The 24,769-nt window shown below is 39.5% G+C and overlaps 1 protein-coding gene across 2 annotated transcripts in view; it reads right to left on the bottom strand.

Moving 5' to 3' along the window:
* Nucleotides 1-797: 797 nt before the first annotated feature.
* Nucleotides 798-24,769, bottom strand: part of LOC105481896 (guanylate cyclase 2C) — an 82,406-nt gene continuing 58,434 nt past the window's right edge. The window contains exons 20-27 of one of the 2 annotated variants that reach the window (XM_011741690.3): nucleotides 16,988-17,079; nucleotides 13,699-13,857; nucleotides 10,222-10,414; nucleotides 9,269-9,443; nucleotides 7,458-7,556; nucleotides 4,878-4,972; nucleotides 3,094-3,170; nucleotides 798-1,510 (exon numbers count right to left, since the gene is read on the bottom strand). In XM_011741690.3, coding sequence (XP_011739992.1) covers nucleotides 1,336-1,510; nucleotides 3,094-3,170; nucleotides 4,878-4,972; nucleotides 7,458-7,556; nucleotides 9,269-9,443; nucleotides 10,222-10,414; nucleotides 13,699-13,857; nucleotides 16,988-17,079 — 1,065 coding nt within the window. In that variant the 3' untranslated portion in view covers nucleotides 798-1,335. The remainder of the gene's footprint in view (nucleotides 1,511-3,093; nucleotides 3,171-4,877; nucleotides 4,973-7,457; nucleotides 7,557-9,268; nucleotides 9,444-10,221; nucleotides 10,415-13,698; nucleotides 13,858-16,987; nucleotides 17,080-24,769) is intronic. The other variant, XM_071072172.1, reaches the window with a different exon arrangement.

Genomic DNA, 24,769 nt, shown 5'->3' with positions numbered 1-24,769 from the left:
TGGTCTGCTGTTGCTTCCTGGTCTGGGGAAGCCTTAAGAGAGTGCTAGAATTTAAAGGTTGTTTAAAAGGAAAAAACCTTTTAGTTGTTTCCAAGTGAGAAGAAGATTCCACATTAGCACTGGGCTTTGTGGGAAATCTAACCAGAGATTCAGGCTTTCCTGTGGGTTTTGCCTTAAGACTGTTGCATCATCCAGTTTTCTCAGTGTGGCATCTCTGCTGATTGGAGCAGAGCAGCTGCAAGGTCTGCATGTTAGTTTCAGCAATCAGCACCTCCGCTTTTCGTCCCCAGTTCACCCCTGGTGTTTCAGCCCACCTGGTCCTCACAGTGGTTCATGAGACAGGACCAGAGTGAGCTTCTTGTGAAGATTCTCAGACTGGTGGGGAGATCAAACTTCCATCTCCAATTTTCTCCTTTTACCTTGTAAACTGTGGGTCTAAGGAAATTATCTGTGAGTGGTGCTACGCCAGCTTGGGGGTGGTGCAGTCTAATGAAGTGGGTATTATGATTCCTAATTTACTGATGAAAGATCAGGAGCTTGGAGACATGGAATACTTTATAGTTAGAAAAGTACGGTACAGGAACTTAACTTTTGCCTTGGTCCCATACTTAGATCACTGCCATCCACATTGTTAATTGGACAAGCTGAAGGAATACCTCTGTTTAAAGGTCAGAAATTCCCTCACGTGTAGGAGGTGATACTAACCTTCAATGTTCTCACCCTTGAGTAACAATGCTAGCTTTGCCATACTTCAGGGTGAGTGAATGTAGTCAGTTTTTCAGTAAGCGCGAGATGATGGGACTGATGTATTCCAGGAAAATGGGCAAAATGGGTAGAAACGCATACACAGTCTTGGGAAACCTTTAGCTTTTATTCTTTCCTAATATAGAGCATATTTTCTGCAAAAATTATGAGTTAAATATACTTTAATGAAGATAAGGTATTTAAAATATAATTATGACAATTTAAAAAATCTTATCAATACAGAAGGAAAAAGAGCCAGTAAACAAAAACAATACAAACAAACAAAAAATAAATGAAATAAGAATAAAATCTTCTCAAGTTCTAGATAGTCTATTCATTTCTTTTCTTTTCCAGGGTGGAAGCTGCCTGGAACAACTGCTGGAATGAGGCTCCAGAGTGGAAGGTAAGTATTTCACTGAGAACACACATCTGATTCATGCAGAAAGTCCATGTTCCAGACAGGCAGCCAAGCCTAAGTACACTTCTGCTTCATTGAGGTCTCAGGAAAATGCAGGCTTTCAGGACACTTGAGGTCGCTGCCTCCGTGCAGCTGTATTTTAATTTGCGTGAGTCCTTACACCTCATTTAGGTTTAAAAATAGGTGCTCTCCTTGTCCGTGGTATTCAGTTGCAAGTATTCCAGAGTGCCTTTTTTATAGCTGGCTACTCGTCTGGGTTTTTGGCTTCTTATCCCTGCCGCCTGTCTTTTCTGTAAAGAGTTGGCAATCATGTCTGAAAATTCTGCTTGCAAACGCTGTTGATTCTCCCTGCAAACAGGGTGGGAAGAGAAAATAGAACTTCTCAGCAATTCATACAGAATATTCCTTAGCTCCAGAATAATCAGTTCAGTTACTCAGTTAATCTTTGAATGCCTATTCTGTACAAGACACAGGAAATCCAAAGAATACGAAATGATCCCCGCCTTTGATGAGCTTAAAAAACTATTATCTCTGCTAGGAAATTAGACTTCAATTTCAAAGTGAAACGATCTGCTGCTGGAATTTGGAGGCGTGGTTGGGAGGATCTAGGTTTACATATGCCACTGCAGGAAGGGGAAAAGAAGCAGGGAGGATGCTCGGCCCCTGCCACACAACCCTGAAAACTCATTGGTCCCACACATACCTCACAGTGTGAGTCTTGTTTGGGGAAGGCTTAGAATGGTGGAGGGGGCCACGAGTTTAGAATGGACCTGGGACGCTCCAAGTAAGGAGCTAGGTTTCTCATGCCCCAGGGAAGATTTGGCTTGTTTTGGCTTTTCTAGAAGCTTGCCATCTCTCTGGGTCTGCCATCTAGGCCTCTGCAAGACAGAGTTTCTCAACCATAGCAAAAGCCAAGGAAATGGCCATATGGTTGCAGTAACATGTATTGATAGGCAACTGGATGACAACTTAAGTCACCTTTAGGAGAACTGAAACCTGTCAGTTAACCCTGAAACTTTGTCTTCCTCATCGCAGGGAGAACACAGACTTCATATTAAGACCCAGAACCACAGTCTTGGGGCTGAGGCAGGTCCTGTTTTCATTAGGCAACTCAACAGAAAGATGAAGACAGGAGTGGAATGCAGAGAGCCTCTTTGCCCCCAGTGTGCACCACTCCTGTGAGAACCAGACAGGCATGAGGTGAACTCTAAAGTGTCTTCTGTTCTCCCGAGCGAGCCTGGACCACAATGCTAGCTTTGCCATTGCTTTATTGCAGGGCAATATAGTCAGGTTTTCAGCAGGGACAAAATGATGACTGGTACAGTCTAGGAAAGTGGGCAGAATAGGTAGAAGCTCATATCCAGACTCAGGAAACTTTTAACTCGTTCTTGTCTAATATATAGTATATTTTCTGCATAAACTGTAAGTATACTTTAATGGAGATAAGACATTTAAAACATAATTTTGACAGTTAAAAATATCATGAATACAGAGCCAGTAAACAAAATGAAACAAATGAAATAACAAAATCTCCTCAAGTTCTAAATAGTCTGTTCATTCCTCCTCTTTTCCAGGTGGAAGCTCCTTCTTGGGATAAAGGATCCAGAGCTTAAAAAAAAAAAAAAAAGGTAGTTTTATACTGAGACGACACATCTGATTCATGGAAGCAAGGTCTATGTTCCAGACAGGGAAGCCAAGGCTAAATACTTTTCTGTTGTCATTGAGGTCTCAGGAAAATGCAGGCTTTCAGGATAATTCCCTTCTTGCAGTCTAAGAAGGGAGGTTTCTAAACCTTCTCATGTATAGTCCCTTCTTATGCAATATATGCCACTTGTAAGGCACTTGCCAACTTAAATTGGCTTTAAGTAGCGTAACTTACAAAGCCAAGATCTCTGATTTCCTCCCTGTCCCTGCCACACCCAGAAGCTTACACAGTAGGAGGGGTTGGCAGGTTGAATTTCTGGTCCTTCATCCCGGTCAGCCAGTAGGTAGTCTCATTTCCTCTTCCCTGGTAAGACAAAAGAGTTAGGTACCACGGAGGCCAATGAGTCAGTTCAGCTGTAGACCACTGTTCCCATAGTGATCTGTTTCCGTGACACGTTTCACTTCCGCATTTCTCATCAGTGCCAATATTTAAGCACATCACACATTCCTGTTACGATTTGCATTATCTCTAGACAGATTTTTATTTCCAAGTGCCTTTTTAAAAATAAGTTTCTCATTCAGCAGACATCCTTTTCTTAAAGTAGAGTTTTCTTTTTTTTCCCCAAAAGACATTTTAAAATATCACTCTAGCAACATCACAAGAACTCTAACTTAAAAAGGAAGAAAATTCATCTGCAATTCTGCTACGTCAACAAATCCAACTGCTTGTCATTGTCCATATTTCCTTCTAGCCTTTTTTGCAATAAAGTTTTGTCACAAAACTTTTGCTACAGTTTCCCTATCTTATTACAAACACATGTACATCACAATTAAGAACTCATTAAGTGGCATTTGTGGGGTCCATCTGGAGGCTACGGAATGTATGGAAATTTACTGGAATACTGGAAACTCTGTTTTTGCTAAAGCTGGTATTTGAAAAAGAGATACAAAATACATATTGTCCAAACACAGCCAGTGAACTATTATTTAAAAAAAAAGTGTAATAATATATATCTGTAATATAGATAAATAATTTAAAAATGAATGCTATATATATATATATATATATATATATAACTGTTATATATTATTAAACTCATTTAAAAAAATAGTGGTTCATTGGCTGTGTTTGGACCATAGTAATCCATAAACCGGTTCTATTTTGGGGTAAATGTTCTTTGTAAAAAATGTATCTATGGAGGACTCAAAAAGCAAGTGTGATGATGTTAGGACACTTACATGAAAGGAGACTTTTCCAAGGTGCAATCAAAATACAAAGGCCAGAAGCACTATGGCTACTGGAGGCAAGTAACTTACAGTTAATAGTTGCTTTGCCAGTTGTGGAAAGATTGTAATAACTTTGGAAAAGCAGCCTGAGAAGCAACTGGAGACATCTGATGGCTTTGGAGGGCAGCTGTTTTAAATGTGAGGAACTGCATGAAGACGCTAGAGTAGTGATTCTCAAATATTAGTGTGGTCATTTTGTTAAAAAACACATCATCTTGTTAAAAATATAGATTCCTGATCTACACCCACAGAGAATCTTGCATAGCAGGCCTGGTGGAGTGTCCAGACATCTGCATTTTAACAAACTTCCAGATGAGGAGGAGGAGGAGAATGGGGCCACACCTTGTCATTCACTCCTTGTGATTCTAGAGCTTCGGAATAGTAAAGCAACTGGCAAGAGAGGTGACCTCAGATCATAGCAGCGTTGTGTAGTAAGAGTAGGGAAGTAAGTGGGGGGACAAGGGTTTTGATTTAAATTAAATAAGTCCTGGACCAGACAGTTTGTAGCTCTTGTGTTTGGAGGAGGAACTGGAGACAAAACCTGGATATGGGAGGGGAAATGGTGGCAGAGTTCAGAATGTCAAAAGGGCTCTTTGGAGTAAAGGAAAATTCTGAGTTCACATTTTTTGGTGGTCATTTCTCTTGCAGAGGATGGAGGGTGCTCATTGTGACGAGTACAGAAAAGGATTAGCATGCTCCTCAACTTTCCTGGCCAAGGTTCAAAGGAGGTGGCCCAAGCGTGTCTGAGGGCTTTTTCCATGTATTGTCTCTGTGGACTCCCTACCTTTAAGTACGTTTCTCCTCTCACTTCATACAGGAACTGGCACTCAGTTCTCTTCAGAATGGCTATGGTGGAGCCACTCACATGAATTCTCAAAGCTGGAAATGCAAAATAGATAAATAAAAATCTCAGCCATTACGTGGCCTATTTGTTTTCCATTGATTCAGGATATCAACAACACCTGAGATAAGAATCCTAAATCAAGAAGAAACAATTGTGGCTATTTTAATGAAAGAACACTTAAAAATAACATCAGAGAGATAAGAAATGGTATAGTTTGGATATTTGTCCCCACCCTAATCTCATGTTGAATTTTAATCCCCAGTGCTGGAGCTCTGCCCCCTCGCCAGGTGTCTGGGTCACAGGGGTGGATCCCTCATGACTTGGTGCTGTCTTTGCAATAGTGAGTTGTCACAAGATCTGGTCATTTAAAAATGTGCGGCACCCACCCCCTGCCACTCTCTCTCTTGCTCTTGCTTTCGCCGTATGAAGTGCCTGCTCCGGCTTTGCCTTCTGCCAAGAGTGAAAGCTTCCTGAGGCCTCCTCAGAAGCAGATGCAGGCACTATTCGTACTGTACAGCCTGCAGAACCATAAGCCAATTAAACCTCTATTCCTATAAATAACCCAGTCTCAGGTTTTTCTTTATAGCAATGCAAGAATGGCCTCACACAAGAAATATAATTTCACATGGTAAGAAAGAAGGCCTGGCATCAGTTTTCAGGGCCCTGAGTGATGGGGATCCCAAGGTTTTGCTCCATAGATTCGCATTCCAGCTCAGAGTAGTAGCCTGAGGGACCTCGTTTTAGATTTGACTGGTAGTGCCAAGCTTGGGTGTTGGAGTCTGGCTTTGGGTGCCTGTGGAAAAGTTCCAGTAAATAGCTAAAGACTTGTGGGCAAGGTGAAGATTCGGGAGAGTTGTGGGGTCTTGATTTTCTCCGATTTCCTTCTTCTGGAACATTGTTATCCTTTGACAAAAGACGTGGTGAGGGCACGCCCATTCACAAGTCCATTGATGTGTACCACCTTTCCCAATATAGGGGCCTAATAGCAATACCACGAACAATAACAACAGTAAGAATAACGACAATCCCAAATTGTATACCTGCCATATACCATGATTGCTAAACGTTTAACATGACATCATCCCAAATGATTTCAGAAACCCTCCTGGCAAGGTTGGTATTCCATTTTCAATTTATATCTTTATCTTTCTGAGGGCTAGAAGGATCAGGTAGCTTTCTCCCCAACTTATACTTATAAGGATTAACATAATTTCAATCGTAACCCGTGTGTCTGACCCCGACCTTATCCTTTTCCTTGACGGCATGATTTGCCAGGACAAACTAGTATCAGATTGTCAGTACACTACCAAAATACCATTCTGCCTCCTGTGGTTTTGTAAGCTCCAGCCATGTCTACCAATGCTTTTTTTTTCTCTTCTATATATTTCTACTACTAGCACTGTCATCAGTATTTATTGAACATCTACTTCATGCAGCACATTGTGCCTCTACCTTGCCAAGCAAATGCAATATATTCCTTTGTATATAACAAACGCTTAGATTTTTCTTTACTACAATCAATTCTCAGTTGGGCATGATGGCTGTTGCTTGTAATTCCAACACTTTGGGGGACCAAGGCAGGAGACTTCCTTGAGCCCAGGAGTCTGTGGCCAGCCTAGACAACATAGGGAGACCACATCTCTACAGAAAAACTTAAAAATTTAGCTGTGCATGGTGGCATGCCTGTAGTCCCAGCTTTAAACATTTAGCTGTGCATGGTGGCATGCCTGTAGTCCCAGCTACTCAGGCGGCTGAGGTGGGAGGATCACTAGAGCCGATGAGTTCAAGGATGCAGTGAGCTGTGATTGTGCCATGGCACCAAAGCCTAGGCGACAGAGTGAGACCCCATCTCAAACAAATGCACAAAAATCAATTTCCAGAAAAATCGAATATGCTTTGGGAGGCCAAGGTGGAAGGATTGCTTGAGGTCAGGAGTTTGAGACCAGCCTGGGCAACATGGTGAGACCCAGTCTCTATTAAAAATTAGCTGGATGTGCTGGTATGTTCCTGTAATCCCAGCTACTTGGGAGGAGGAGGCCAGGAGTTCAAGTTTACAGTGAGCTATGATCATGTCACTGCACTCCAGCCTGGATGACAGAATGAGAGCCTATCTCTAAACAACAAAAACAAAAAAGGAAAATAAGAGGGAAACAAGAATGTGAACCAGGGTGTATAGTTCTTACCTTGCCTACTGATTTTTAATTTAACTTTCATATTTCTATGGTAAATGCCATGACTATTCTAAGTAGAATATCCCCGGATTCATTGTATATGAGCCAAAAATATAGAAGCAGTCTAAAACTGAGCAAAAGTGGAAGAATAAAATAATTATCAGTAAACAACAACAAAAGCAAATGTAGCAAAAGCTGGATTGACACAGGTTTGTGTTCAGCTAATGTGAAGAATTATTCTACATCTCACTGGCACTTTGTATCTACTTATTGTGCATTTTATCTCACAGTCGCCCTCTGCTGGAAGACAGAATATTTGTCCTCTGAGAAAAACAATCTCCCTTCTTACGGAGGCCAGTGGATTCCATCCTAGAGGCTGTGTTGACTGTATCTCCAAATAGACAATAACGAGGCATCTTGATTCCCACAACTCCAGCAGCGCAGGGACCTGAAATGAAGGACAGAAAGCAGGAAGTGGAGGCCATAGAAATTGCAGAGTAGAGTGAAGACAGGTAAGCCTCTCTGCATGGTCACAATCTGAATGCTTCCTGTCATGGACAAGTGGCTGACGATGTGAAATGTGAGCTGGGACTTTTGCTTTAAATGGATGAATCCAATGAAGCATCATTATTCAATGCATGCGATCATAAAGTATTTTGCTCTCACAAAGAAAACGACATTTGTAGCAAATAGAAAGGCATCCAGAGTTCCAGATCGCAAAGGTGATTTTAAACAGAAGGCTCTTGGGAAGGATGAAGATGAGCCCCACTGCTTGTTTACTATGCCAAACCACACAACCCTGAATTTCACACTGCTGGAGGGCACTGTAGACTTGAAACTTCAATGGCTGAAGTTTGTTTTATTTTTATTTTAAGGTGGCATTTCTGGGATTGGTGCCATGACAATGGAAGACAGAAGACAAGACAAAGGCATAACCTTCCTTAAGCATTTCATGGACTGGGCGAATGCAGCTGGATGGGGAAGCCTGTGGCACAAGGAGGTTCTAACAAGCAGAACAAAAGCCCAGGCTAGACTATGCACTGTGGGGTATTAGGTAGGAAATAAGGGTTATTCAGTCAAGCATTTGCATAGAATGACTGAGTGCAAGGAGTTAACAGTTTTAGAAGTTAAAGATTAACTCAGAAACTGCAAAGCTGGGTTTTAAGCAATGCTTTGCAAAAGATTCATCTAGATGACTTCTGAGTTCCTCTTACTATGTTTTTCTATAACACCTGTAACTCTTCTCAAATCTTGACGTTCAAGGCTGTTGAATTAAACTACGTTTGGCCTGAGGCTGCCTCTTAGGGGTCCCTACAAAACAAACTGCAACCTAGCTTGACACATAAACAAACTAAAAGCCTAACTAGGGTATACTTATGTTACCGATAGCTGAGTCTCAGCCAATCGCAGTAGCTGAGCTTCAGCCAGTCACAGGCTGTCAGCTGATCTGACCTTGATCAAATCAGGGAAACACAGAGCTGTGACCAATCAAGTTGTTTCTGTCCCTCACTTCTGTTTTCTGTCTATAAACATTGCCTGCCCACCTTGCCCATGGAAGCTCTCTGAACCTCTTCTGGTTCTAAGGGCCATCTGATTTGAAAATTGTTCTTTGCTCAGTCAAACTGCATTAAATTTAATATGCATAAATCTTTTCTTTTAACAAGGCTATGTAACTTTCATGGTCTTTGAAAGCGACTCATGTACTTTCTGTACTACTGCAGTGGCAGGGAGGGGAGGGGGCATAAATAGTATAGAAATTTCACCAGCTGTTTTTTATTTTCCCTGGTAGATAATCTAATCCACTGAAGATACTATAATATTTTAGTGGGAAAATATATTGAAGTTGGGGGTGGGGAGAAAGGGAATGGGGAGGAGATAAATGAAATCATAGGTATGGTGATTTAAATAGGAGTCCAAAGCTTCTTGTTTTTGTACATGTTATTTCAGCAGTCAGTGGTGCCCTCAAAGGTCTTGTTCTTAGAGCTCTTTAGGAACTGGGTCTGAATATCTCAGGATGCATAGTGGGACCTCACATTTGGCAAAAAGAATTAAGAGTAAACGTGAAGTCGATCACACTTGAAGACCTTTTATCCTTTCTGATTTAGTTGGTGCCCAGCAGTACATGTGGTTCCCAATTTGCTAAAATGCTCAACTCCATACCAGAGTGAACGCCAATGCGAATCCATATTGGGAGGCCAGGAAGATGCTCCAGCTCAAAGGTCCCCATGAAGCTGAGGATTTCCAAGGCCATCTTGGCAATGTCTATTGCATGCCGATTGCCATTTCTCTTAGGCAAACCACTAGCCACCATGTAGGCATCACCAATGGTTTCCACCTGTGGAAACAGTTTCTCATGAGTGGCTCTGCCCCTTTGAAAAGCATAGACATTAAACAGAAGTAATTAATCACATATTAAACACAAAAAGTGATTTGGGAACACAGTATGAGCATAGCCCTTTACACTTTTTCTGGGGCCAATTCAATCAGTTCTATGCTGATTCCTTCAGAGTTTTTATGGTTAATGGGTGATAAAATTGCTATAAAGGAATTTAGCCATTTAAAAGTACTTCATAAGTATATAAATTGTCCAGATGTGGTGACAGTTCTAGAAATGTTCAAATAAATAATCTGAATGGTTTTATGTAATTTGAGGAACACCCTTAATTACCTGAAAAATAATCCTTTAGCAAATGTCAACGTACTATTTGACAGAATATTACATTTTGTAATGTGTAATTGTACACATTCTTGTAGTACGATTTTCTATTTATTATAACCCCAGTGTCTTCTCTGCTTCATTTGCAGTCAGCCTAAACACTGCCCATTTTTTTGGAGGTGATTTAAGAGTATGCCATTTTGTCTAAATTTAGTACTTTAAATTCATTCCTGCTGAACTTCCTGTTGTACCTTTTGTGCTGCTGCTTAAATGGTAATTTTGACTTTTCACTCCTCTAATTCTTCTACTTCTCTTCACCTTTAGCTCAGATTCAACCACCAATTCACTAAATGTGAAACTAGAGAGGACAAAAGTAGTAACAGAAACAACCAATTCAGGCTCTGATGACCTGGGGTTGTACAATTAATGGTTTCAGCCTGTTAGGTGATGTGGTTACCTTGTAGACATCATGATGATCAACAATGTGGTCAAAACTCTTATAGATGTCATTAAGCATGTCCACCACTTCCATGGGGGTGCTGTATTTGCAGATAGTAGTGAAACCTACAATGTCACTGAAGTAGATTGTAACTTCCTCATATAGTTCCGGCTCTACAAAGCCTTTCTCCTTCAGAGACTTTACCACTAGCCTAGATGAACAAAGGAAACAAAATGCCTTCAACTTCAGCAAATTTTTTCTTGTTTCACGTAAATCTTTCAGATAGTAGTGATTGTCTACTAGAAATTCTAGAATTTGAGACTTCCAGTGAATTGAGTGAATAGGAAACAAAGAGAGGTTGCTTACATCATATACATGAACATATTACACACATACACATATAATAAATGTTGTGAACACAGATGAATATAAGCAGGTTCAACATTAACTTAGTGTTTGATTATTAGCCCTAATACACATGAACAGAGAACTTTAATAGCCTCAAAACTCTCATATACACATACTTGCCCACTTTTTGCTTCTCTATTGATAATCAACTTCTTACAGATATGGCTCTATATGCAGAGGCTGAGGAGAGTGTGGTATTACTTAAATCACCACAGGTATCAGATCTGAATTTCCCAACAAAATTGATAGTTTTACTTTCCTGGAATGTGTAATACGGCATTGCTTAATATTACTATGAAATAATTATGAAATTAATATGATTTATTACTATGAAATAATATTACTATGAAAAATTACTATGCATTTAAAGAACCAGAGTTTGTTTGATACATTTTGAACCAGATTTGGGTCATTTAAAAAGCAAAATTAATCATGTAAATAAATTACGCTAAAATTGTAGAAGTCAAATTAAAGCAACTTTTAGAATATCTTTGGTGAATGAGGAGCAACATATCAGATTCAAGATTGAGGAAAGAAAACCAGAAGGGACTCCATACTTGGTGTGCCAAGTTACCTCTTCATTGAGAAAAGGGAGTGGAGGCTGACATGAAGTGGGATGTTCCCTGTCTGTCCTTGGCATCACTTTGTAGTGGCCCTGAGTATGGAACCACTAGAATCAGAAACTGGAAGCTGGGAGGTTCCACAGAAGTCATTGAAAATAAATCTTTTATTTTTACAGATGAGAAAGCTGAGTTCTAAAAAAGTATGATTTCCGTAAGGTCCCACAGCCCATTAGAGACAGAGCCAGGATTAGAACTCAGGAACACTTCGGTCGCACCCACCAGTCTTTTTTTGCACTATACTCCCTGCATAACCCAGGCCTTGGATATTCAGGGAGATGGGGAAGATTTGGAGGTATGCTGACTGCAGCAAAGGAGGTGGGCTGTCCCAGAAAGAAAACAACCAATCAACCACAAAGATTTCTAACACTCGTTTGGAGAACCTCCAGAGCATCTGGAGAAACCTTTTTAATTGGTGCAATGACAAAACTTGGAACCTTTGAAAAACATTCCTTTGCCGTGGCTTGGATTCCTAGGGACACATCTGGAGTGGTTGTTCTTGATGTGCCCTGTATAAAGTGCATAGTATTTTGGAGGCTACGTAGACGCAATGACAAAATTGGATATTCTGCCATATTTGCAATTCATTGTACTGCTTATATCTGAAAAGTCATATGAGTTTGGTGATATGGTTTGGCTCCGTGTCCCCACCCAAATCTCATGTTGAACTGTAATCCCCAATGTTAAGGGAGGGACCTGGTGGGAGGTGATGGGATCATGTGTGCAGATTTCCCCATTGCTGTTCTTATGTTAGTGAGTTCTCATGAGATCTAGTTGTTTGAATGTGTGTGGCACCTCGCCCTTTGCTCACTCTCTCTCTTGCTGCCATGTGAAGAAGGTGCTTGCTTCCCTTTCACTCTTCCACCATGATTGTAAATTTCCTGAGGCCTCCCCAGCCATGCTTCTTGTACACCCTGTGGAACTGTGAGTCAATTAAACCTGCTTTCTTCATGAATTACCCAGTTTCAGGCAGTTCTTTATAGCAGGGTGAGAACAGACTATTACACTTGGAAAATAGTGTGTTTTCCAGAGAGAGAAACTCATGTTGTAAATAAATGAAGGAAGGGCTGGGACTTAACATGATGAGCTTTGATAACAGGTCGTTGCTGACATAGATAAAATTAGTATACAGAGTGGATCTCTTAGAAAGTCTTCCCGTAAGAAAAAACTTCTGGCCAGGCACGGTAGCTCAAGCCTGTAATCCCAGCACTTTTGGAGGCAGAGGCGTGTGGATTACCTGAAGTCAGGAGTTTGAGATCAGTCTGGCCAACATGGTGAAACCCTCTCTCTACTAAAAATGCAAAAATTAGCTGGGTGTGGTGGCAGGCACCTGTAATCCCAGCTACTTGGGAGGCTGAGGCAGGAGAATCATTTGAACCCAGGAGGCAGAGGTTGCAGTGAGCTGAGGTTATGCTATTGCACTCCAGCCTGAGCAACAAGAGCAAAACTCCACCTCAAAAAATAAAATAAAATAAAATAAAAATAAAAATAATTTAAAAAGAAGAAACTTCTATTTTAATGTATTTACCCCAAGGGGTACTGTTCAAATAAATGTTTAAGTGATATCTGGTTCCTACATGCAGTCTTAAGTTTATTTGCCCTCTGCTACACGTATTTCTTTTTGATTCTTCTAGTTATTGCTCATGCATGTTTTAGTTTTATCTTGCAAATATAATTTTTACATGAATAACCAAAGTGAGCTGTGTGGAAACCATGATGTATTGTAGCTCCTGAAGAGGCTTGTGTGATATAATCTTTGGAAATCCAATAAAAACATCTACCAACTAATGGTCCAAGTGGCATATTGAACTAAGGCTAGGAAAAAAGCTGAAATGGTGAGCCAGCTGATTCAAATCACTTGAGTGACATTACTGGTTAAAACCACCGCCAATGAAACCCTGGGAAGGCAGCCAGATAACCAGGATATTGTTTTTGTCACAACTCAGCATTAAAGACCAGGCAAGGAATTATGCATTATGTACCCAACATTTATGGAGCTCTGATAGAAATTATCATCCTTGAAGCGAGTAGGAAGGGTTCCCTACTGTTCCCAGGGACTCTGAGGGCTCATGGGTTCTGCCCTTCTATCACAAGGTTACAAGACACCACTTGCCAAGTGTCTTCCAACTCCTTTCCCCCAAGCTGTGATCCGCCTCCTAGTTTTCTTGCAGGTGATTTGACTTTCAGAGGTTTGAGATTTTGAGGTCAGAGTTGCTAAAGGAGATCAGGGACTCCAGCTTGGGCCTCTTGGGTAGAATCCCATCTCTGCCATTCACAGGTGACCTTCAGGACATTACTTAGTGGAGTACAAACTGAAACAAGGCTTAGCAAAATTCATGCATTTTCAAACCAATAATCTACTGAAGAATATATAAAAGGAAACAAATCCTATATAGACACAACGAAAAGCAATGCTAGAAGGATATGCTGAATATTTCAGCTCCCACATCAGCAAGATTTGCCTTACCTTGGAAGCAACATAAAGTTAAGTCTGTCAGCCCTGTCCCTCTCTGCCTTGTATAGCTGTGTCCTTTCCTCTACCAGATGTTCCAGGTTTCGAGAATATAGCTGTAGACGTCGGATCAAGGTATCCATATAGCTTTCATTTTTTTGGTCATGAAAAAGTCTGTAGGTAGTAATAGATAAAGAGCTCTTATATATTATTAAAAAAATGAACATCCAATAAAACAATGGACAAATATGATGAACAGATAATTAAAGAAAAATAAAAGCCAACAAACACAACAAAAAAACTCAACCTCGTCCAGGCACAGTGGCTCACACCTGTAATCCCAGAACTTTGGGAGTCCAAGGTGAGAGGATCACTTGAGGTCAGGAGTTTGAAACCAGCCTGACCAACATGGTGAAACCCTGTCTCTACTAGAAATACAAATATAAGCTGGGCATAGTGGCGCTACTCCAGAGGCTGAGGCAGAAGAATTACTTGAACCTGGGAGGTGGAGGTTGCAGTGAGTCGAGATCGTGCCAGCTACTCCAGAGACTGAGGCAGGAGAATTGCTTGAAGTTGGGAGGTGGAGGTTGCAGTGAGTCGAGATCATGCCACTGCACTCCAGCCTGGGTGACAAAGTGAGACTCTGTCTCAAACCAACAAACAAAAAACCCAACTTAACCTCAGGACAAAAATAAGATTAAAAAAGGGAAAACAAATGTAAAAATGATGGTAATCAGTGTAGAAGGAGGAAATACATACAGTACAAAACCTTCCTGAAGAGCAATTTGGTAAAAGTCTGTCACAAGCTTTAAGAATGCATATACCAATCAGCTTATAACTCTATTTCTGAGAATTATCCTAAGGAAACAATCATGAATGTGTTTAGAGTTAACAACAAAAAAAGTCACAGTATTCTTTACAAGAGCAAACATTTGAAAATAATCTAAATATATAACAAAAATGTAGTTAAAATATGATAGGACAATGGAACATTAACATTCTAATTTGTATCATAAAATACAAATTAGTATTGTCGAATACATAGAAAGACACTCCCTCTGTATTATTAAGTGAAAAAGTCAGTTTATAAAATAGCAAAAATTATAATCTCAATTTTATTTTTTGAAGACTGGTGGTCACCTATTGGGAAACAGGTGATGTTTTACTTTCTTGCTTGCTTATTTATATTTTCTAAAATATAAAAGAAACAATTTGCAATAAAGGAAAATCTTTTAAAAGCTGGTCTAGGCCGGGCGCGGTGGCTCAAGCCTGTAATCCCAGCACTTTGGGAGGCCGAGACGGGTGGATCACGAGGTCAGGAGATCGAGACTATCCTGGCTAACACGGTGAAACCCCGTCTCTACTAAAAAATACAAAAAACTAGCCGGGCGAGGTGGCGGGCGCCTGTAGTCCCAGCTACTCGGGAGGCTGAGGCAGGAGAATGGTCTAAACCCGGGAGGCGGAGCTTGCAGTGAGCTGAGATCGGGCCACTGCACCCCAGCCTGGGCGACAGAGCAAGACTCTGTCTCAAAAAAAAAAAAAAAAAAAAAAAAGCTGGTCTAGAAGTGATAAATGAAAGTGTAGGAGAAGGACTAAGAAAAGCCAAGCCAAGCCTCATATTAGCTCCTCAGTACAGAGAGCCAGGGTCCTGACACCAGAAGCCTAACTCTGGATTATTTTGTCAGATCAAGGAGACTGAGATGAGATGCCAGCTTTGTGTGACAGTGGGTGGTATGACAAACCTTGGTGCAGAGGTCGGGGAGAAGACACATTGAGTTCTCCTAGCATTGTGAGGATCAGAGATAACGTTCATAACGTCTAAGGCACAATTGAAGGTGCTGAATAAATCACAGTCATTTTACTGTTGCAACAATAACAATCACTTCTGATCTCAGGAGAAGATGGCCTGCATCATCATCCCCTGGGATGGGGAGAGATGTTTGTTAAAAATCCAGTACAGTTTTGTGCCCTACACCAGACCTATGTGACTGAAAATTGCTAGGCTTGGAATGAAGAAACAGAATCTTTTAACAAGTTCCCCAGGGAATTTTTACTTGCAACTGCCAGTACAGAGTCTAGTTGGGTAGAATGGATGTGGGAGCAGTTGTAAGAGATGAAGTTGGGTAATCTCACTCTAGGATGAATTGATTCAATTAAAACAGTTTCTCACCTTTGACTGCATATTTTAATCACCTGGGAGCTATTAAAAATCCTGACACCAGCGTGTACCCCAGACCAATTACATCAGCCTCTCTAGGGTAAAACCCCAGTATCAGTATTTTTAAAGTTCCTCAGGTGATTCCAAGCTGCAGCCAAGTTTGAGAACCACCACACACGTTAAAGGCTGAGTGTCAAGGACCCAGTGTCTTCATGAGCATACATTTTATCAGTCACACATAAAGTCTCATCTGGACAGGACAGCGAAGGAGAAAAAAAAAGGGGGCTAGAATTAATTATTATTTCCTGCTCCATTCCCACAACTGACAGCTTAGTTCTACTAATTAATGACCACATGTTCATTAACTTCAATCCACCTCATCTCCTCCAGCTCTAGACTTTTACTCTCATTACGTATCTGAATCTTTTGACCTAATGAGAACTACAGAAAGACCTGGAAAAAATCATAAAAATCATCTTGTTCAATCCAAATTTTCTAACAAGAAAAGTGATACCCAGTGAAGGTAAGTGTTTTGTCTAACGCCCCACAGCAAACTCTTATCAGATTTTAGTCTAGAAATTGGATTGCCTAACTCTTAATTCAGTGTTATTTTTCTCATTCTGCAGTGTATTAACTGAAAACATGGGTTATCTAGAAATTAATCTCACCAGATAATTATGTACTTTTCTCCCCCACCTTGAATTATGCTCTGATTCATGACATGTCTTAAGTACCTAGGGCCAAAGCTGGAGATTTTAAGACTTTAAGATCCTAAGAACATGCCGACATTAAGAATTGTCTAGGAGCTTTACAGATTCTCAGGACTCACGCTACACTTCTAAATCCTAATTACCCACAGAAGGACCCAGAAGCTCTATTTGTAACAGACAAATTTATAATCAGCTAAAGTTTGCTTTTTAATCAGACAAGTTTTGACCTTGACTATTTAACTTTTCAAGTGATTATTTCCCTGGGAAAATGGTCTGATAGTCTCCATATCATTTTAATGTTATGAAACAGGTGTTGGTTGCAACCTGGAATTTTTCACTGGAATAGACATTCTCATTCTTAGGTGCCACTGAATGTCAACTACAATTTTTTTAAAACCCTGAAATTAGTGAATAAAAGTAAACATTGCAGCAATACCCAAATATCTTGGCAAGTGTAGTCTCAATTTTTTTGAAATCTGGTCTCTTTTCTGGATCTTCTTCCCAACAGCTTTTTACAAGTAGGTACACCTGGAAGAAAAAAAAGGACAAATTAGCTCAGTGGATAGTAAACTAAATCAAGAGAGAATTCTTATTCTCATTGATGGGAGTGATTAAGGCAAGGAATAGTTTAAAAATATCTTCAAGTCTGTCAATGCGGACAAGAGATCCCCAGCTCGCTGGTTTCTGTCTCAGGCATGACCACCTGCATTATCTGATCCAGTTATTCCCTTGGGTGAAATTAATGAAAAATGTGATACCAATTTAGAGGAGGACAGGTTGATAGGGGAGACTAAGCGAATTTACAAGAGCTTGCAAGGTTTACGTTGGAGAGAGAAAAACGTAGTGAAGGTATGGCAGGCCTCCATAACAACTGTTTCAGTACTGACTGCATGGTGAACTTAAATATTAAAAGCCAGCGCCCTTATACAAAGGCTGGAATGTAACAAAAGTCCACCAAGAGTTTTGCGTAGGCCTTTCCTGGGCCTTAAAGCATGACAGAATAACGAAGGAATTCTTAACAGGACCCATTTAGGATTAAACAAGTTTTATTGGGGGTCTGAAGAAACTCCCCAGACCTCCACAGAGAAGTTTATTGGGCATCTGAAGGAACTCCCTAAACCTCTGCGATTTAGCAGGAGACAAGAGAAGGGTAATCATCCCAGCACCTGGACTGATTTAGATTAAGTAAACTTACTGAGGCTCTAGAAGAAGGTCTTCAGGACTCAGACCTTAGTTATAGATTAAAAGAAGTTAATCACGCATGTCTTTAAATGAATGCATACTTACATGTAGACATATAGAAGGTATAGAAGCTCTGAAAAAAATTGTAATTTTCAGTTGGTCTGGTGATAATTTCCAGGCCTTCTCCCTATAACTGGTTACAGAAATAAAAACTCTTTTCCTCCTCAGTTCATCTACATCTTGTTATTGGGCCACGAGAAATATCAGCCCAACCCTCAGTTTGGTGGGGGAACAAAGGCTCAGTGAGTATGAGGCAAATGGCTCCAAATGAGAATAAAAGCCCTACTGTCCATGGTTCTAACTTATAGCAAACAATAGTATCACCTGGGGAACATCTGCACAATTTCTTATGCCTAAGCCCCACCCTAAGTCATTCTGATTTAATATATTTTGAAGTGGTCTTACTAGGGTTTCCAGATTTAGCAAGTAAAAGTAAAGGACATCAAGTTAAATTTGGATTTCAGACAAGCGATGAATAATTCATTAGTATAAGTATGTCCCAAATATTGTATGGGCAAAGGACACTCGTAGATTTTTAAGTTCTTCAGGTGATTATAATGCACAGCTGCAGTAGAGAAGTGACATGGAGAGAAGGAGGTATGGAGGAAGAGGTAGGGAGACAGGAGGAAGCCCATGGAAACCTCATCTTATCTCCTACCACCTGTTTGCAGCTTTTTTTGTTTGTATCAAAATGTGTGGTGAAGACCATTTGTCTTAAATAAAGTTTGTTTTTCAGTCTGTCTAAAAACAAGATCATAACTGACACTAGATGCAATCCTTGTCCCTGTACTTTGCCTGAACAATTCCCTGGGAAGGAGCTAGAGTCGCGGTATAGCCTGTAGTTGCCAATATTCACCACTAGATGATGCTCCTGCCTTGGTAAGTCATCTGCCGACTCCCTTAGAGCAGTAGAGGCAGAAACAACAAACAACTGGGCCGATCCAGTGCCACAGAGTGAAATACTGTAGTCAGCCCTCTGTCTCCATGGGTTCTGCATTCAGGATTCAACCAAATGGGGATGGAAAATATTTGGAAAAAACTGGATGGTTGTGTCTGTATTGAACATGTACTGACTTTTTTTTTCTTGTCATTATTCCCTAAACAATACAGTACCACAGATATTTACATAGTATTTACATCATATTAGGTATTATAAGCAATCTGGAGATAATTTAAAGTACATAGGATAATTTATGTAGGTTATATGTACATAATATGCCATTTTATATCAGATCCTTAAGCCGCTGTGGATTTTGGTATCCACAGGGGTTCCTGGGACCAATTCCCTGTGGACAGAGGGATGACTCTACCGGGTGTTTCTGGGCATTGCTGAGTGATCTAGTTTCGACTCTGTATTCTATTGGCATCAGCTACTTGACATGAAATTTTATTCCTCATTTCTAATTCCAGAACTGTCCAACTACACAAATGAATTAAAGACGATGCTGTTTTCGTGAATAAGGTTTTAAATAGTTGGATACACTCAGATTAGAAAAAAAGAGCTTGAGAAAGGATATACTGATTGTGTGGAGGAATCCTGGAATTCAGAAAAGCAGGAGGAAAGAAAGGAATGAGGAAAGAAAGGAATGAGGCTAGGAGCAGCTGTATTTCAGAAAGTTGTATTTCAACATACTATTACTATTGAAAAAGAAAGGGGAAGGGGAGAGGTAAAAATGGCCCACTCATGCCATGCAGACTCTGGCCATAAAATTCATCTGGCAGTGTCTTTGTAAATGGAAGGAAAATGTTTCTATTTTTATCCCACAAGGAACAAAAGATGTTTTTATTTAAAAATAAATATCTCAAAATACTTTACTCGCTATCTTCTTGGATTATTAAGGCTCGGGTAAAATGCTAAAAAGAAAAATAATTAGAAAATTTTCACAGGGCTTCAAGGCCTTTTTGAGGGACTATTTAAAAAGCAAATGTAAAGAGCTTTTGCTCCATTTCCTTCAGAGGAAGGATAAAATGAGTGAAAGTACATTTCTCTATTCTTTCTAGATGTTGGCATATTTCCTTTTAAATTATTAGATGGGATTTATAAGTCTAGTAAGTATTACACATGCACACCTTGTTCATTGAGCTTATAAAAATTGAGAAGGACCCCTGCCTACTGAAGCCAGTGCCTGTACACACCACGGGGTGGCGTCTGAAGACAGGTCTGAGGACAGGTTCACCTGGCTCACTTGCACCCTCCCAGTGCTTCAGCATACCATGCAGGGGGCCCTAGAGATCTCCTAGCCCAGTCCACCACTGTTGGCACCTGAGTACACCTTCTGGGGGCCACATAACCTGCTGCTACCACCACAGCTGGTACCCACCAGTATATACCACTTGTGGACCTGCAGACTGGCCTGCCCAGCCTGTCACAGCCACTACCAACACCAGTGCAGACTGCTTGGGAACCAGAAGCTTGTCCTATCATGGCTACTTCCATTACTCATGCCATGCCTGCTGCCCAGGAACCCGGGAATCCACTCACCAGCCTAGGCCACTGCTGCTACTGCTGGCACCTGAGGAAGTTACTTGGAGGCCAAATAATTGATCTGCCTAGACCCACTAACATTGGTACCAGCATAAGCTGTCCTGGGGCCCAAGGACAGCTTATGCTGGCACCAGTGCCTCCAATGGGCCCTGAGGACTAGCCCACCTGGCATTCCAGTCTTCAACAAAATGTCACCACTGCCTCCACTAACAATGACATCCTAACCCACTAGGGAAATAACAGACCCACTGACACTGCTCACAGATGAGTAAATTATGTGGAGACTACACTACTGCATGCACCCAGAATCAAAGCCAGAGTGCCTCACCCAACCAGTACTATCGATACATCTTCAGGAAAAAAGTCCTCCCCTATGAAAGCAAATGTTAAAATTTGGAAGAAGTAATTGTTACACCAGATGCACAGATATCAACATAAAGGCACAAGAAGTATGAAAAAGCAAGGAAATATGACACCTCCAAAGAAACACAATAGTTCTGCAGTAACAATTTCCAATGAAAAGGAAATTAATAAAATTCTGGAAAAATAATTAAAAATAATATTAAAGGAGCTCAGTGAGATACAGGAGAATAAAGAAAAATAATACAAAGAAATAAAAAAAAAAAAAACTCAGGATATGAATGAGACATTTACCAAAGAAATAGATAGCATAAAAAAGAATAAAACAAACTCTGGAACTGGAGGATTCATTCAATAAAATACAAAATACATTAGAAAGCTTCAACAATATGCTAGATCAAGCAGAAGAATTTCAGAACTTGAAGACAGGTCTTTTGAAATAATCCAGTAAGACAAAAATAAAGACAAAAGAACAAAAAAGAATGAGCAAAGCCTACATGATGTATGAGACACCATAAAGTGGCTAAATATTTAAATTTTTTTGTGTTCCAAAAGGTGAAGAGAAAATAAAAGGAATACAAAACCCATTTAACAAAATAATAGCAAGAGATTTAGACATTCAGATACAGGAAACTCAGAGATCCCCAAATAGATATAATTTAAAAAGATCTTCTGCATGGCACATTATAGTCAAATTGTCAAAAGTTAAAGAGAAAATTATAAAAACAGCAAGAAAAAAAGCATCTGGTTACTTATAAGGAAACCCCCATCAGATTAACAGTGAATTTTTCAGCAGAAACCTTACAGGCCAGGAGAGGAGGGATGATGTAGTCAAAGTGTTGAAAGAAAAACCAAATTCCAGTCAAGGATACTATATCCAGCAAACTTATCTTTCATAAATGAAGAAGAAATAAAGGCTGTCCCAGACAAGTGAAAGCTAGGAAAATTTATCACCACTAGACCTCCCTTACAAGAAATACTTACGGGCGTCCTACACCTTGAAGTGAAAGGATGACATCTACCACCATGAAAACACATGAAAGTATGAAACCCACTAGTAAAGCAATCACACAAAGAGGGAAGAGAAGGGTCTCAAATGTTACCACTACAGAAAACCAGAAACCATAATGATAAACAAGGGAAAGAAGGGAACAAAGGATGTATAAAACAACCAGAAATCAATTAATCAAATGAAAGGAATAAGCCCTTACATAATAATAACCTTGAATGTAAATGGATCAAAAGTTTCACTTAAAAGATATAGACTGGTTGAATGTATTTTTAAAAATGACCCAACTATAGGCTGCCTACAAGAAACTCATCTTGTCTGTAAAGAAACATGTAGACTGAAAGTAAAGGGATGGAAAGATATTCCCTGAAAATGGAAACCAAAAGTGAGCAAGAGTAGCTATACTTATATTAGATAAAACAGACTTTAAGTAAAAATCTGTAAAAAGAGACAAAGGTCATTATATAATGATAAAGGACTCAATTCAGCAAGAGGATATAGCAATTCTAAACATATGCACACTCAACATTGAAGCATAGAGACATTTAAAGCAAATATTATTAGATCTAAAGGAAGAAGTAGATTCCAAACTAATAATAGTTGGGGACTTCAACACTCCACTCTCAGCATTAAGCAGATGATAAAGACAGAAAATTAACAAAGAAACATTGGATTTAAACTGCACATTAGAACAAGTGAACCTAACATTTACAGAACATTTCATTCAATAGCTAAACAATAAACATTCCTGTGTTCAGCACATGGAACATTCTCCAGGATAGACTGTATGTTGTGACACAAAACAAGTCTCAACATATTTATAAAGAATCAGAGTTATATCAAATATGTTCTCAGGCCACAATGGAATAAAAGTAGAACTCAATACCAGGAGGAACTTTGGAAACTACACAAATACATAAAAATTAAACAACATGCTTCTGAATGACCATTGAGTCAATAAAGGAATTAGGAGAAGTTTGAAAAAATTAAGACAAATGAAAATTTAAACACAGCATACCACAACCTATGGGATACAGCAAAAGTACTGCTAAGAGAGAAGTTTATAGCAATAAATGCCTGCATCAAAAAAAAAAAAAAGAAAAATTTCAAATCTAACAAGGCACCAAAAGGAATTAGAAAAGCAAGAACAAACCAAACCCAAAGTTAGTAGAGGGAAAGAAATAATAAAGGTCAGAGTAGAACTAGAGAAAATAGAGGTTGAAAAAATAATACAAAGGATCATTGAAACCAAAAGTTGTTTTTATGAAAAGATAAATAAAGTCGATAAACCATTAGCTAGACTAACCAAGAAAAAAATGAGAAAAGATCCAAATAAACAAAATCAGAAATTAGAAAAAGACCTAAAAACTAATTGCACAAAAACGTGAAAGATTATCAGAGACTATTATGATCAACTATATACCAGCAAACTGAAAAATACAGAGGAAGTGGAGAAATTCCTGGATGAATGCAATCTACATAGATTGAACCAGAAAAAAATAGAATACCATAGAATACATGAACAGACCAACAATGAGTAATGAGACTGAATCACTAATAAAAAGTCTCCCAACAAAGAAAAGTCCAGAACTGGATGACTACTGCTGAATTATGCCAAACTTCCAAAGAAGAACTAACACTAATTATCTTCAAACTATTCAAAAAAATTGAAGAATAGGGAATTCTCCCTCATTCTACAAGGCCAGCATTACCCTCATACCAAAACCAGATAAGGATACAACAAAAAAGGAAAACTGTGGGTCAATATCCCTGATGAACATAGATGCAAAAATCCTCAAAAAAAAAAAAAATACTAGCAAACTGAATCTAACAGCACATCAAAAAGATAATATGCCATGATCAAGTGGGATTTATCCCCAGGAAGCAAAGATGATTTAATAGATGCATATCAATAAACATGATACATCAACAGAATGAAGAAAAAAAGCCATGTGATCATCTCAATTGGTGCAGAAAAAGCATTTGATAATATTCAAGATCCCTTCATGATAAAAACTCTCAAAAACCTAGACATAGAAGGAACATATCTCAACATAATAAAGGCCAGCCATATATCACACACCCACATAATAATAAAAGCCATATATTACAAACCTGTAAGTATCACACAGAATGAGGAAAAGCTGAAAGCTTTCCCTCTAACGACTGGAACTAGACAAGGATGCCCAATTTCACCTCTCCTATTCAACATAGTACTGAAAGTACTAACCAGAGCAATTAGGCAAGAAAAAGAAAAGGCATCCAAATCGGAAAACAGGAGTCAAATTGTCCCTCTTTGCAGATGATATGATCTTACGTCTAGAAAACCTAAAGACTTCAGCAAAAAGCTCTTAGATATGATAAATTTAGTACAGTCAAAGGATATAAAATTAACATACAGGCCGGGTGTGGTGGTTCACGCTTGTAATCCTAGCACTTTGGGAGGCCAAGGAGAGCGGATTGCCTGAGCTCAGGAGTTCAAGACAAGCCTGGAAAACATGGTGAAACCCCGTCTCTACTAAAATATGAAAGAAAAAATTAGCTGGGCTTGGTGGCAGGTGCCTGTAATCCCTGCTACTTGGGAGGCTGAGGCAGTAGAATTGCTTGAACCCAGGAGGCGGAAGTTGCAGTGAGCTGAGATCACTCCACTGCACTCCAGCCTGGGCAACAGAGTGAGACTATCTCAAAAAAAAAAAAAAAATTAACATACAAAAATCAGTAGTGTTTTTATATACCACCAATAATAAACTCAGCGGGAAAGAAATCAAGAAGACAATCCCATTTACAATAGCTACAAAAACAAAAAACAAAAAACAAAAAAACCCACCTAGGAATAAATTTAACAAAGAAGGTAAAAGACCTCTACAAGGAAAACTGCAAACACTGATGAAACTGAAGAGGACAAAAACAAATGGAAAGATATCCCGTGCTCATGGGTTGGAAGAGTTAATATCACTAAAATGATTATACTGCCCAAAGCAACCTATAGATTCAATGTAATCCTATCAAAATACCACGGTCATTTTCTCACAGAAATTGGAAAAACAATCCTAAAATCCATATGGAACCAAAAAAGAGCGCAAATAGCCAAAGCAATCTCAAGTAAAAAGAACAAAGCTGGA

This window comes from Macaca nemestrina, chromosome 10 (assembly GCF_043159975.1).
Source record: "Macaca nemestrina isolate mMacNem1 chromosome 10, mMacNem.hap1, whole genome shotgun sequence".
NCBI classification, from domain to species: domain Eukaryota; kingdom Metazoa; phylum Chordata; class Mammalia; order Primates; family Cercopithecidae; genus Macaca; species Macaca nemestrina.
The sequence above is the reverse complement of the archived record's forward strand: the minus strand, read 5'-3'. Positions and strand labels throughout refer to the sequence as shown.